The 15,912-nt window shown below is 37.0% G+C and overlaps 1 protein-coding gene across 6 annotated transcripts in view; it reads right to left on the bottom strand.

Annotated features, from left to right (window-relative positions):
* Nsmce2 (NSE2 (MMS21) homolog, SMC5-SMC6 complex SUMO ligase) overlaps positions 1-15,912 on the bottom strand; it is a 230,232-nt gene that overhangs the window by 180,241 nt on the left and 34,079 nt on the right. For all 6 annotated transcript variants that reach the window (XR_006856199.2, XM_046464623.2, XM_046464624.2 and 3 more), the window contains exon 3: positions 562-668. Coding sequence is in view for 5 of the 6 variants with exons in the window: in XM_046464623.2 (XP_046320579.1) it covers positions 562-668 (107 nt within the window). In the remaining variant the exon portion in view is untranslated. The remainder of the gene's footprint in view (positions 1-561; positions 669-15,912) is intronic.

Here is a 15,912-nt window from a genome sequence, read left to right as displayed (position 1 = left end):
CACAGTAGTACTAAAAAGGATGTTGCTATGTTCCCACCTTAACTGCCTTATGTGCAGTTCCTGTGACAGCTGGAGTCAACAAAGATAAGTTTGGCTTCTGGAAAAAATGAAATGCCAACCTTCTTTATTTTACACTTGCTCTAAAACTTTTCCATATTATCTGATTATAACAATTTTGCAATAGGTGGTATATTAGCTACAGCTAATGAGTAACTAAACCTGGTCTAAATTATATGTCTAAGCAAATATAGCAATAAAAACAAGCTGTTTTAACAAAACGTTTTAAAAGTTAAAAATCTCACATTCAAAGAGGGTTTACATTAAAAAAAATGCAAGACAATCTAAGTTGAATTTAATATGCTAATTAACCTCCATGGCCTAGCTGGGAAAATAATGTAAGATTCCTATTCTATGAGATTTCCTGGTTAAGAGGAAATTAATAGTTGATACAATAAGGATAAGGAAATATTAAAGGTTAGGAAAGAATTCTTATTTTGTGTTTCTATTTTTAGGTCACAGGAGCTATAATCAAAAACAACAAAGTGAGTGGCATACACTTACATGATTTATTGTAGATTGAACAGCCTTAACATAATGGTTTAGGTCTCGATCCATTATAGCAAATTCAACCATCGCCTTGTCCATACTATATTCGCTACTCACTTCAGCTGAAAAATAAAAGAGATTGCAATTATTAATTTCCACTTAAAATACTATATCTACCTGGAAACAGTTACACCAATATAATCCTTATCAATTTTGGAAAAGTATTACATATTTTTTAAAAACCTTCTCAATATAGGCCTGTTTCATTCAAAATTGTAAGAATAAGAATACACAGAAGAAAACAACTCAAAGGTAGTTTTGGGAGTGGAATGAAAAACAGATTTGTTCTCAGGAGGTCCTTTCCAAGCTTTGCCACTTATCATGATCCTAAATCAAGACACCTCTCTCAGTCTTAGTTCCCTCATCCCTTAAAGCAACCCAATCGTATATCCATCACACAAACCTCACAGTTACCGATCAAATAAGGAAGATTTCCATGCTCCTAACAATGGGCTGGATCATTTGGATTGATTCTATTGGGGGGCAGGGTTCCTTAAAAACAAGAATCCCACAGTAGTAAAAAATAACCAGGGAAAACCAAAAAAGAGAAGTAGGACAACAAGACACCTAAGTCCCAGCAAGCTGGGATCCCTGCTCCTCAGTATGAAGGTAAACCAGAAGCAATCCTGCCCTGTTCTTTGGAACGGCAGGGAGGTTCACCTTGCCCATTAAGCAAAAGAGTAGGGAAGGGAAAAGGGAAGAGGAAAAGAACTTGTTTCTGAAAAACTGTCCACAAGCTAGCCCTCCTGGATTTGCTCGCTGGGATCCCCTAACCTGAGTGGCCCCAGGACCCTATGCTCTGATTCTGGTGCAGAATGGCCTCAGACTAATAGTTCCCACAGGTCTGTGGCAGAAGAAAACATAACTCCCTGGAGAAGACACTTTCATCTAGGGGTCAAATAATCCCCAGGAATAATTTTTAAGGATACTGAGGAGATCACAAGGGAAAAGGTTAAAACAAGAAGCCATACACACCCCAAACAGATAAGAAAACAAGCCACCAAAAGTAAGAATCAATAGAAACAGATCCACAAATGTTCCAGTTATCGGAATAACCTATCAATTACAGTATGAAGCAACTGCATTTAAAAAATAAAAACATCCTCAAGAACAGGTGACTATTAAAAATGATTGGAGGTTGGAAAAGCAAGGCAATGTTTTTAAAAGTGCTTTTAAACTGTTTCTCCCCCTCAACCCAAATAAATTTATAACTTAACAGATCAGGATAAGATAGAAAACACAGGATCATAAGAATTTGAACATAAAAAAAAAAGAAACTCAATGAAAATAAAGTTGAATCACTTAAATCATATTTGGGAATGTATATACTCAAACTATCCCTTTACTTTAGCTCACATAATTGTTAGTAATTCTTGTCTGCTCTGAGGAATAATATCACAGATCATTCCAGGTCATGGAGAAATGTAAAATCCATTCATTTGGCTTTTAAAATTTATCTTCCTAAACCTTTAAATTATGTTTTAATTTTATAACAATTATAAGCACAGTCATACATCTTTTGGATTTATGAATATCTCTTATATTTTAATATCCAGACTTCACAGAGTATATATATATATATATATATATATATATATATATATATATATATATATATCTCAATGAGTTTTTCTTTGGGGTATGGGGTGTTTATATAAGAAAAATATGTATTTCCCTACCCAAATTAATACATTTTTAACAAAATAGGGTTTGAGAAAAGTCTCAAGTCATATTGTTAGATGACTAAAGCCAGTGGATTAACATTTTGAAAATGTCTGAATGTCAACAAAGGTAACATGCTGCCCAGACATTGCCAATATCAACAAGTACACACTGCACATACATAGAATCCGTGTTAAAAATCATATTAATTGTCAGATGATCAGAAAGATAATTTTAAACCATTTATATCCTACTATAACGATATGCAACTTATATTTATAGGCATTTAGTTACATTTCAATACATGGGTTAGAAGGTTTTGGTTGACCTATAGTTTTGGTTTTTTTTTTTTCCACTTAAGATAATTTTTAAAAAAGGCTTCTGTTTCACAAAGCTTTATCTAATTAAAAGAAAGTTCCTTTTTTTCTTAATGGAATCAGTGCATTTTATGCATATTAGGTATTAAATTCTGAAACTGGGACCAGCTAGTAATCTGAGCAAAGACTAAGAACATAAAGTACTTTCTCAAAAGACTAATATCAGAAATGTCTCCAAATTAAACAGAAATTAATGAAAGGATCTACTGGGGGCAAAAGTCTGAAGCATAAGAAATCAAATTTAGAGGGCTAAAATCAGTGGGAATTTACATATTGTTGGTAATTTCCCTCTGGATTAAATGAATTAATTTTCTAAAGCACTCAGAATGTGCCTGAGACTTTCAAAATGCTATAAAAATATCTACAAAATAAAACAAATGGGTTGATGACATTTATTAACAAGGTCTCACGATGCTATCAAGTCCTGAACCAAAGAGTACTTTAAAATATGAGGCCCAAGAGACCTTCCTGCAAAGGAGAAAAGGAGCAGTGGCTGTGGCAGTGTTTCATGATATGAAGAAGAAAGACTCTTTAGAGGCCAACTGTGGCCCTCAGGCAAGCTGGGCTAAGACTCTAGGCCCCAGGAGGATTGGGACCAGCTGAAGAACACAGGTGAAGAACAGTACAACCTGAGGCAACAAGGGAAGCTAAAACACCAGAAAGGATCAGGAAGGTAACCCTAAAAAGAACTGAGAATCATAGCATAGTGGGAAGTGGTGCCCAGCCAAAGAACTTCAGTCCAAGTCTCTTGGTTTGCTGTAGAGAGGGGCTGGAGAGGTGAGGCCAGAACTAGAAAAGACTCCCACAACTGTGTCTCAAAGATACAAGTCACATGAGTGTCCAATTCAAACAGTAATCTGGCACAGCCAAGTTAAGAGCATTTTTGTTATTCTTTTTGTTCTTCCTACTAACAATCCTCTGCAATACTAACCTTTTTTTTTTTTAAAGCTGTTTTTTGAGCATGTTTCAGAAACAACAGGCTAGAGAGCGCATAGGGAACCTGTGTGTTGCTTTACAGAAGAACTGAGGTGGGGAAAGAGAGTGTAATATTGCATAAAAAAGACAAACAGTGTCCCTGCAAACACTTGGAGACTGGGTGGAGGGCGGGGGGATGGGAGAGCTGGGGGGATAAACACAGGCAGAGTTGGCTATGGGACAGGAGTAGAGGGATGACCTGTCAGAGGCTTCCTGTCACTTCATCTGTAGTAGGCATTCCTACCATTAACATGCTCCCACTTTTTCAGAAAGCTCTTCCTGAGAATTTGCACCAAATCCAATCCTACACATCTTTCAAGGACTGAGTCCAAGGCCCACCTGCTTTAAAATTATACCAAGCTAGAAATTAACCTTTGCTTAATTTATCTTAACACGTACACTTCATGTTTGGGTGCCATGAACAATCTTGACTTTCTTGTCTGCATTTGTCTCATTTGTCCAGATTTTAATCCATTTGAGGGTAAGAACAATGCCTCGGTGTTCTTGGGATTCAACAAAGAATTATAGAATTAATTTTCCTTCAAAATTTTCTAAGGCCATTATTTCTCACAATTGAAAATTAAACTTTCAACAAACAATAAATTGTCCTACCTCAGATACTCAATTGAATTAAAATGCAAAGTGAACTTGCAATATAGACTCATTTGTTTATTATATTTTCATTGTGACTTTTTCACAAGAAAAAATGGTGGTACCAGCACTGGGGTGATAGGGAAGCAGAATCACACAAAAGATGTTACAATTCTCAGAATGATGCCCCCAGAGAGTAAAGCATTATTATATCTCACCTATGCATGCCTGGTATTAGAGAAATTTGGTGCAGATGATAAAGCATGGGAAGTGATCAGAATAATGAGATTTAAAAAACATGCATATATACGTAATAGCTGTAGCCAACAATTAACAAACACTTTATTATGTACCAGCACTATACTGAGAATACCATACTCACATTAAATGTTGAAGCAACATTAAGAAAGAGGTAGTTTTACAGGCACTTTACATATGGGAAAACAGAAGCAACTTGCTTAAGGTCACAAAGGTAGCAGGCAGCAGAGCCAAGCCTCTAACTCAGTTTTCTACCTGCAAAGTTTGTACATTTGCTCACTTGTGCAAAAAGGTATTGCACAAGAAGGACAAGCACCTCCAACTCCTCCAGTAATATCCAGGGAACCAAGACTCAGGAGAAAGTCAATGGCCCTGAGGCTCTGAGTTTCAGTTCAACTCCATGGCATGCCTTAACACAAAGCAAAACTTCCAAGTAGAACAATGGACAATGCCACTCCAGGGCTATCATCTGGTCCTGGAAAGCTCTTTGCAAATTCCCTAAGAGAAAACTGATAACCCAAAGAAATACTTTTATCCTTTTAGAAGAATAGCAAGCTTTTAAGGGTAAAAAGACTGCCTTTTCATATCTGTAGGGCTAATCTGAAGCACCATGAAAGCAACCCAGTCACTCACTGAATGCTAGGAGAAAAACAGTCAAGACCAGTTGCTCAAAGGTCAAGGGTGTAGTAGGCCAAGAGCACTAGCAGCCACAGAGAATAACAGAAGCTACCGACTGACTGCCAGGTAGTAATGAAGAGTGGCCTTAGAGAAATGGCGGAGGGGAAGGGAAGAATTCTGGAAGGAATCAAGAGGCAGAGATATTTCTAAGTAGAGTTCACAGTCAAAAATCATTTTTAAAATCCACACCTTTGACTCTCCTCCCCAAGCCAAGGAGGGTCCAATAGGTTAGGAAATCAAATTTCTTCAGTATGTCAGTCTATGAGCATTTCTTTATTAGAGTCAATATTTGCTTTTGTTAATCAAATGAACTTACATGACATATCTGAACATTCATTTACAAGCCAATACATACATGGAAAAGTCAAATGGAAGGGTCTTGGGGACTCTGGGAGAACTACCACCTGGCACACTAGGAAACTGTTCTGAAAAATTAGTACAATAACAAACTAAACTACGATCACCACTTCCATCCCAACAAATCAAATCCAGAGTGCAACAATAATCCCTGATTTACATTTTAAACTTTCAGATTTCTGTAAGTATGTCCTTGCGGGGGCTATTCTTCAAACCTGTCAGTAGCCAACAGCCCCAATGAGCATTATCCCAAACCCTAGGCCAAACCACTGTAGGCTAATGACAGTACTCCCTGAAGAACTTAGAAATGGTGTTTAGAAAGGCCACAGGATTAAATGAATCATTTAAAGGTGGTTTCTGTCTTGTTTTTTTCCCCCCATGAAGTGGCAAATTCTAGAAAAATTAAGAATGATAATCATTGAAGGAGGGTTTCTTTTTAGACTGAAATGTTCTGACACATAATTTAAGAAGTTTCTGAATAGATGAAATTGGCCTGCATATGATTTTCCTCAAGTCAAACAAACCTATAATTATGCAACTTAAGCAGCCACGCTATTCATTAGACACGTCATGTGTTATTCAATGTCAAAACACAGTATTGTCACTATTACAATTTTTCTCAAGTCTTGAATAGGCATTAAAGGTACATGATCAATACAACATTAAGCAAAAATGGGTGATTAGGTGCTATAATCAAATTCAACTTAAAATTTATGATATCAATGAGAAGAAGAGGCTGGCTAAAGCAGGAACAAATATGAAATTATGAAGGCAAAATCAGTGCTGGCCATCTAGAATGTGGAAGGCCAGGAGAAGGGATCTGAGATAGGAAAGAGAGGAGACAAACCAGCTATTTTTACTGAGGTAGACTCAGGTAAGCCAAATTTCAGGCCTTTTGTGACTAAAAGATATAGGAAGCAAGTGGGTAGAAGGCCTGTAGTAATACAGTTATTTTCATGTAGCACAGCATGAACACATGACAGTTTATCCAGCACCAGTTCCAACACTGCTGAAAGTCTATTCACACTTTATTTGTTCAATACAATTTTCCAAGCCACAGGCTTTTTAAAAAGCAGCAGCAGGTGGTGGAAAAGATTTTCTATCTTGGCATCCCCAACTCCAGGTGGGCCAATACTGGATCAACAGACCAATTAAACTTTTCTTCCACACCAGCAGCCAGACTGGCAAGGGATGGTAAGTAACACATTTTCTTAACCAACTATTTTAAATAGGGCCCTTCTCACAGCCTCTGCTGTCCCATGGCCGGCAGCTTACATTACAGCACACATGGAGAGAAGGCTCCTTTACTGAGACCTAGCCTTGAAGTTTTGGAAGCAGAGATAAGACAGGTCTTGCAGTACACGGTCCCTTGGGTCTTCAAGCGAACTGCCTACAGTGAACCTGACATGAAAACAAAGATTCTTCCTCCCTCTTCCTCCTAGCACAGCCACATACTTCTCTCTCTCTCTCTCTGTCTCTCTCTCTCTCTCTCTCTCTCTCTCTCTCTCTCTCTCTGTGCCACCTCCACATTCCCAGATGGCTTTTTTTCTTTCCTTTGATGTTTCCTATGATATCAACTCAAGGTCTTTTAGAATCCTCTATAATTGCTAAAAAATGACCAAATACTTCATTACCTTACAATCCATAAAACATCTTCACAACTAGGATATGTGTGTACATGCACACACTAGGAAGACATGCCTTCATAACAAACTTCACCTATTTATTCCTCACCTTTATATCTCTGGTACAATTGTACAGTTTTGCCAATGACCAGGCTGTTTCCTGATATTATATCCTAAACACAAACTGCAGAATTGATGTTTTTCATTCTACAAACCATGTGTAGGCACATCTAAACAGGACCACTAACAATTAGATATAGTTGATAAAATTAACACAGTGTATTTTATTAGTGAACTACCAGACTAAAACAAGGTGGACATTTAGTGTTCTTAAGAGTTGATAACTCCAATTCAGCATGACTCATATACTAAGAAGAACTGATAAACATTAAAAGTCATAAAGTACATATAGCCATTTTGCAAGGAGGAAGGAAGGAAAGGACACAGGCACTGCCTGGTTATATTTTAAATTTCTTAGAATAAAAGGGTCATAGAGTAGGAAGATCTTATTTTCTGACATAGGGAATACATATTTCCTAATCTCTTCAAATTAGAACTTGATTCTTCTGTGAATAAAATATGTGTTCCTTTTGGATAAATTCAAATGATAGTACGAATCACATCTCCAATCCCTCTCCACCAAAAAAACACAAACAAAAAAATACCTTCTGCTCTGAAAATTCAGCTCCAATTATCTCTAGCAACATATACCTATGTACACACCTACCTGGGTGTACGTGTGTGCGCGTGCGCATGTGTTTCCTGGCAACTTGATATTAAACAATTATTATACACTCATCAGGAGTTGAATTTAATGACTTACTCACTGCTTGAGCAATACTTAATAGAAACTTGGTTACTTCTCACTACACTGAGCTTTAAAGTCATAATTATTACTCCACACAGATATTAGTGTGGTAAAATTAAAACTGAATCTACATTTTATAATTGCCTCCCACTGGCAGTGAAGGCAGAGAGCATAACAGTGTATGCCACAGGCTAGGAAGCAGCTGGTTTCTTTACAGACACAGTGACTATGGGAGAAATTCTCAAGAAATCTTCACCTCTATAAACATCTTAGGCCGCCCACACAATTCTCTTATCACGATAACACAGAGAGGGAAGTGGTACAACATAACAACTGAAAAGGCAGCTCTGGAGTCAGGTTTCATTCCAACTGGGCTATTTATTTGCTGGCTATGTAATCTGTGACAAGTCACTTCCCTAGAGTCTGTTCTCTCCTCTGTGCAATGGGTATAATTACAGTACCTAGTTCATTGTGTTGATATGAGGACTAAGTGGGATAAATGTAGGTAAAATGATAGGAACAGGGCCTGGTACGCATGAATGAAATACTGTCACTATAATTATTACAAAATTGGTAATTTATCTGTAAACGCAATTAGTCTAAATACTGAAAGTATTTTGCCCTTGGATCTAAAAAGTATCAAGTGCTGTTTGTACTAATTTCCTAAGAACCAAGTTGAACTCATAAGACTGCAATGCTCATTGAGAAGCTTTGTAAACACGATACTTCTCCCCCAGGTCAGAAAATTATTGACCTTGTAAATGCTTCTTGAGCACTCAGTCCAAGTCCCACAGAGGGAGAAAAGCTTTCAAGCAAGGAGGAGGAGGAGCTAATACTGCTGCAGAGGACAGGTAAAGTGTAGCAGGTAGGTGAGGGCTAATCTGAACTGTGTCTTGAAGGATGAGCAAATGGTGGTCAGCTATTCCCCAGATTGGAGTAGGGGATACAAACAACTCATGCCTCTCTACTCTCCTCCATCGGGACTGATTTCAGAGTTAAAATAGTCAAACAAAAACACTGAGAATGAACAGAGAAAAGCATAGATTTTTAAAAGGAGCATATCTTCACTGAGTACTGTGTACCAGGCAGTCCTTTGTCACGGCAGTGTGGATTGGGCATAATTGTAGAGATAAGGACCCTGAAGCACACACAGGCTAAGTCATTCACCCAAGTCACAAAGTTAGTAAGTGGTGGAGTTATAGCTAACCTTAGGTGTGACTTAAAATTACCATGCCAGTGTCTAAACTACTACACAGAAATATAAAAACACATCTCACACAAGTCATAGAGCAGTGAATAAACTATTCTTGTCTAAAGGGATTCTCCTAAAAATCACTTCTTTTAAGAGAGAAAGGAAAAGTGAAAGAAAAAACAAAAAACTGACTGAGCTCTACCTCAGAACATCCTTCATTTTATAGACAGATGTTTCCTTAGAACATTTGTAATCTTCTATAAAACTACACCAATAAAGGCATAGTACAAAATAGTGCATAAAACAAATTCTACAATAAATTAAATTCATAAAATCATAGATCTGCCTGTTATCCAAAGCAATCTGGGCATATACAGACTTCTTAATCTTCAAGGTTATGTCTGTCTTTAGTTAAACCTAAATGACTTTTCTACATTCTTCATACCCATTTTCCCTGGTAAACTGAAAAGAAATAGTGAATTCAAGGTAGCAAGCAATATTTACATAGAATTTCCCATCCAACATAATTTCAATGGCTGTGGCTGCCATTTTCTCTCTGGTATTCAAGTCCTTGGCTGTACTCAAATTCTCTACAGTGAGGACAAAGGCTTGAGGAACAGAATCTGGCTTTGACTCTATTTAATACCAAAGTTCTCACAGGAATTTGTGGAAGCAAAGACAAAAGGGAATGAGGATTAAAACCTCATACAATTATTGAGAGGGTTGGCAAAGCAATCAACATGGTGCCTCAAACACAAAGAGGCAACATTAAAAAATTATTATGCTACATTAACTGTACTTTATAGTATTGCCAGTATGAATCTTCTATTTCCTAGTGTCTGCTGAATCATAGGGTTTTCCCACTCACTTTGGAAAAATGTTTTAAAATTAATAAAGCATATGATTGAAAAATTCCAATAATACAATAATATGGTGTCTCCAATTCCCAAACTCATTCCCAAAGGCAACCATTGCTATGAGGTTTTTGATGTTACAATCCCATGGGAATGTTCTATGTATAAGACATCCCCTTCTAAAAAGAACTACAGCAATTTAAATATTTATTACTGAAATAGTAGAAATAAGAAAAAAAAATGACTAACCCTGAGGAAAACTACTTTCAGGATGGAAATCATATTAACAATCTCTGTGCCCTACTCTTCAATAAGTACACAGGAACAGATAGAATAGTGAGTGGCTATGTCAGTTTAACATCAAAATCTCCATTCTAAAATAACAACATAAAGACAAACAAATATATCTTAGAAGAAAAAAAGTTACATATTAAAAACAAGAAAGGAGTAATGCTAAACAAAGAATAGAAAGTGATCATTAGTAGGGGGGACTTTCATTCTCTCATTCAACAAATATTCGCTGAGCATAAACCATGTACCTGGCACTCTGCAGGTGGAAGTCAATAAGGTCGATGCTGTATTTCCCCTAAAGAGCTTTCATAAATCTCTGTTCCATGTAAAATTTTCTAGAAAGCCCTTATATAACTATCTGGACTTTGGCTCTTGGTGCGATGAGAAAGTTTGCTCCACAGCTCAACAGCACGAATTATTAGAGTCTTTATAAAAGGGGCTGGTTCAGCACCTCCTAGAATGTGCCAGGCAGTGACAACAATAAATCTGAATTATTCTTTCACACATGTTAACTTATTTATACTTCATAACCTTTGCTTAGAATTATTTTATTCTCTGCTTTCTATGGTTGATGAAACTGTCGCTCTGACAGGCTAACAGATGCCACTTCGATCTCACAAGAAGAACTTGAACCCTGGTCCTCTACTCCAGAGCTACAGAAGGAAGAGCCACCTCCTGGGCCATATAGAAAGTCAACTCTCTTCCAGATCACAGTCCTTCAAAGATCAGAAGGCATATTAAACATCTCCTTCCCTGAAAATAGTTGCTTCTCAGGACAAATAAAAGTCCTCAAGTTCCCTCAACCAAGTTGACTTGCCTTCATATAAACATGTTTCATTTGTTAATTTAAAGATTAATTCTAGAATAAAAAAATAAGAATCATAGCCATGGGTATTTTGGTTTAGATATGAAGTGTTTCCCAAAAGTTCACAAATGAGACAATACAATAATAAGGAAAAAATCCCAATAACAAATTCGACAAAATATGAATAGAAACTTCACCAATATAGTTAATACCTAATAAGCACATGAAAAGATACTCAATTTTATTGATCATTAGGAAAATCTAAAATAAAGCCAAAATTAGACACCACTGCACATCTATTACAATGGCTGGAATTAAGAAGACTGCCTGCTCCAGGTGTGGGCAAGGATGTAGAATGACTACATTTTCCTTATACCTCATATAATTCCTAATTTTCAGACAACTATATTATTTAAAAAGTACATTTAATCTAAACCACATGTAATATAATTTATTCTTACCACAATGACTTGGAAAGACTTCATACTATGTCTTAGTGTTATCACTAAGATTTTTACGTAAAGTATGGAAACATTAATCTAATCGGTAGAAAATGTTTATAAAAAAATCAGAAATCACTTTAGTCTATAATCACCTCACCTGAGTATGACTGCTTTTTATTATTTGTTTCTCTAATCCAGTGGTTCTCAAAGTGTGATCAGCAGACAGACCAGTAGCATCTGTGAACTTGTTAGCAATACAAATTATGAAGTCCCACATCTGGGGGTACAGTCATTTGAATTTGAACAAGCTCCCCAGGCATGGGAAACTTGAGACCCACTGTTCTAATATATGGTTTAAAGTTATAAATTGTGTTTTCTCCGAGATTCTTTCTGAATTCACAGAATTTTAAGGCAAAAAGGAGCAAATCAATGTTTCCAGCAAATCCAGAACTGATTCAATCAGCTGTTTCCCCATTTTTACACTCCTAAATTATTTTAAGCTTTTACTGAGATAGAAAACCAAAACTGAATGTAAGGACCCATAAATAAATGCTTTCTACAAAAGTGTTTGTTTTAAAATAGGCTTTTCTACTTAAATATCCCATTTACTCACATCTATTTTTGAAATTGCACCCAACGTTCCTCCAAAATTTACTAATTGGCATCTGATTTTAGCTACAATTTGTCCTCTTCCAGTGAGCATCTGTGCAACTTTTAATTAGGTTCATCTAAATGGGATGTTTTAAATCTAGTTAATAAATTTCTTACATGCTTCACCAAGATACTGAAGATAGAAACAGAATGAAAGTGGAAATAGTATCAGGCTGAATCAGAACATCTGGGACTGTCAATAATTTCCTCTGAGGCTTTGGGTTAGTAACTTAATATTTCTGGAGTGCAATTCCCTCATTTTAAAGAGGGCCTCGGAGTAGATGACCAAGGAAGTTAATTTCAAGCCCAAAGATGTATAAATCTGCTAGCATATTTTTACATTCATGTGACATTGCTAAATTACTTGAAATATTTTCTATTCTTAAGATTCAGGAACCTTGCTATCACACTACTTCCTAGACAACTGAACAAAGAATATGAACATACATTTTTTTTAATTGCTAAAGTATCAAAATGGCAGTGGGATTTTAAGTCTCTTATTCTTTCCTGGATCAGTTAATTTATCTATTCTTTCTTGGATCAGTTAGTTTATCATATTTTATATGGAGATGCAGAGCATAAATCCCCCAAAACTTTGCTTTCATACTGTCAATAACAATGTGGCTCTGGAGGTAGATCACCTGTGTTTGAATTCTGGATCTCCCACTTAAGAACTCATTGTGATCTTGGACAAATTATTTAAACTTCCTTTTTTCCTACCTTCCATTCAGAGAGGATAATAATAATATCTTCTTCCACAAATTAAATGAGAGAATTGATAAATAGCATGTAGCACAGAGTCCAGCATGCAATAAACAATAAATATTAAAAATGTTAACTATTATTATTTGTAATGTTGATTTTCTAACCATAAGGTACCAGAACCGATGTGCAATTCAATTTAGTAAACAGGATAACCTACTCGTGCAAGGCACTTCATCATTTGAAGTACAAAGCTAGGGTCCTCAAGATATATCAGAATTACTTGGGAAGTCTGCTTCAAACGCAGGTTCCTGAGCTCTACTTAAAGTAAGTATCCCAGGTGTTTCTAAGGAAAAAAGAAGATAGTGTGAGAAATCTCTCTGTAGGAGTTTCAAAGAGACAGAACATATGCCCTCAAATACTTAAAAATCTCCAAGCACTTTTCTCATTACTCACTATAGCTACACAGAGCCACAGTGTTGGCCAAGCACCACACACACCTTCCACAGCCCTTCCATTGAGGTTCCATCTGCCATCACTTGAAGTTCCAGTGTATCCTGATGCAATGACCTAACTTGGCTCTTGGCTTTATACATGACATCTGCCAAATAAAAACCCAAGCACCATTAAGCTCTTGATTACTGAATGTTCCTGATACAAGGATTAATCCTGACTCCTAAAAACAGAAAAACTTACTCTGATTGCTGACCCATGAAGCTGCCTGTGGCCTCACTCACAGTCCTGATCTCAGCCTTGCATGTACAAACACCGGCATGCCTTCCATGTGTATATTTTCAATTGCAATGTGTCAAAACCCAGAAACTGTTACTCATGAAGAACTTCAGCGCAAACAAAATAGCAACAATTAGGGATTAGGGGTCTGGGAGAGAATGTAGACTATGAAAAAAGAATTTAACTGCATTATAAATGTATGTCATGTCTCCTTGAAAGATACGGCTGGGGATAGACCAAAGTAACCTTAGAAATGTGTTTTGAGCTGTGCACGGTATTGTACACCTGTAATTCCAGCAGCTCGGGCGGCTGAGGCAGGAGGATCAAGAGTTCAAAGCCAGCCTGAGTAGTTCAGCAAGTCCCTAAACAACTCATCAAAACCCTGTCTCTAAATAAAATATAAAAAAGGAGCTGGGGATGTAGCTCAGTGGTTAAGTGCCCCTGGGTTCAATCCCTGGAACCAAAAAACAAAAGGAAAGAAAGAAATGTGTTTTCACCAAAAACTGTGAAAGTAAAGGCAAAAACAACTCCACATAAACCCTGTGAGCTAGCTGAAGCTGTCTGTCACAGAGAGAAGGGTTCATAATTCTGAATATGCTTCACTTGTGTACTGGATTCAAAGCAGTAAGTGGATGGTAGATGGCAGGAGCCAAGTTTCTTGATTTTGGAGAGAGAAGTTATAGAAAAGCAAAGGGAAAAGAACAAATTTTAACCATGGAGTACTAGATTACTTACTATGGGTTACCTTAATATGGGTCCAGATGGAAAGACACAAACAACTAACATTCCTGTGCACACACACATTGGTAAACATGCACAAACTTTTTACCTTTGTCTGCTGAAAGCAGGACATTCTGGTGGCAGCAAGCCCACCCAGAGACAGGATCCTAGTTTCTAAATATCATTTTCCATTAAAAAGAACCAGAGAAACTTGAAGAAATAACTGATTCTGGGGCAGAGACAGAAAAAATACAATCCTTTATAGAATCCCAAATAACTTACATGGTCACTCATCACCCCAGGAGGTGGAACTTAGTTTTAGCTCCCTCCCTTGAGTGTGGGTGGAATTAATGACTTGCTTCCAAAAAACAAAATGTAGGGGGGGGGGGAGGAGCCCCGCAGGGGATATTTATACAAATAAACCTGACAAACATTACTGGGGCATGATGATCGGGGTTAACATGACAGTCATATGGATAACATCAAGTTCCCAATACAATGTGATAAGAAGGGCACTTGACCTCTGTGGCGTGTTTTCCAAAAACCCATATCCCCATCTAATCATAAGAAAAACATTAGATCAACTACAATTGAGGAATATTCTACAAAATACCTAACGAGAATTCCTCAAAACTGTCAGGGTTATAAAAAACAAGAGTGAAGCAGCCTACAAAGCTACTACAGAAACAATGACTAATGCAATGTGGTATCCTGGATTGGATCCTGGACAATGTCTTTAAAAAGAACATCTGCAATATCCAAATAAAATATGGAGTTTACCCTTTCATTTAGTCAACAGTAATACATCAATGTTGTTTCTTAGTTTTGACAAATGTACTGTGGCAATTTAAGATTTTAACAATTGGGGTGAGGGCAGAGGGGACTCCCCATACTATCTGCAACCTTTTTAAATCTAACATCATTCCAAAATAAAAAGCCCATTTACTAAAAAAAAAAAAAAAATGAGGTGAGAGACTGCAAAAGGAGATACAGCTGCATTTAGAAAAGTCTAAATGATTTTTAAAATAATTCTTAATGCTGATATTTAGTATAAAGAATTTTACTTGCACAAAAATAAGGCATTGGTTAGACATTTTTCCACCAATGATCCCTCAGTATTCAGAGTACCAATATCTCTTTCACATGCAAGTGTGCATGCGCACGCGCACACAGTCAAAATCTTTGCCTAACACCACCTTTGAAATGAAAAGATTAAGCCTGGAACATTGGGGTGTGCCTGTAGTCCTAGCTATCTCAGATGTTGAGGACAGGAAGATTGCTTGAGCCCAGGAGCTTGAGGTCAGCCTGGTCTCATTATGAGACCCCATCTCAGAGAGGAAGTGGAGGAAAAGAAAAAGATTAAATAGAATCAGGTTGGACTGTGGCAAATAAACTGAAGCAGGTATAAAGAAATGCTTCTAATAACTAGTTATACCATCTTAGACAAGATACCTCATTTCTCTCTGGGCCTCAGTTCCTGGTCTTTAATAGAAGGAGATTAAGAAAGGTGTTCAAGCATCCTCTCAGGGAAAAGGTACAATAGTCCACAAAGGTGACTATCAACTTCCTTAAAACCTTATTCTGC

The sequence above is a fragment of the Marmota monax genome, unplaced genomic scaffold, assembly GCF_021218885.2.
Source record: "Marmota monax isolate L192 unplaced genomic scaffold, Marmota_monax_Labrador192_F-V1.1 WCK01_AAM20220418_F8-fsc00003, whole genome shotgun sequence".
NCBI classification, from domain to species: domain Eukaryota; kingdom Metazoa; phylum Chordata; class Mammalia; order Rodentia; family Sciuridae; genus Marmota; species Marmota monax.
The sequence above is the reverse complement of the archived record's forward strand: the minus strand, read 5'-3'. Positions and strand labels throughout refer to the sequence as shown.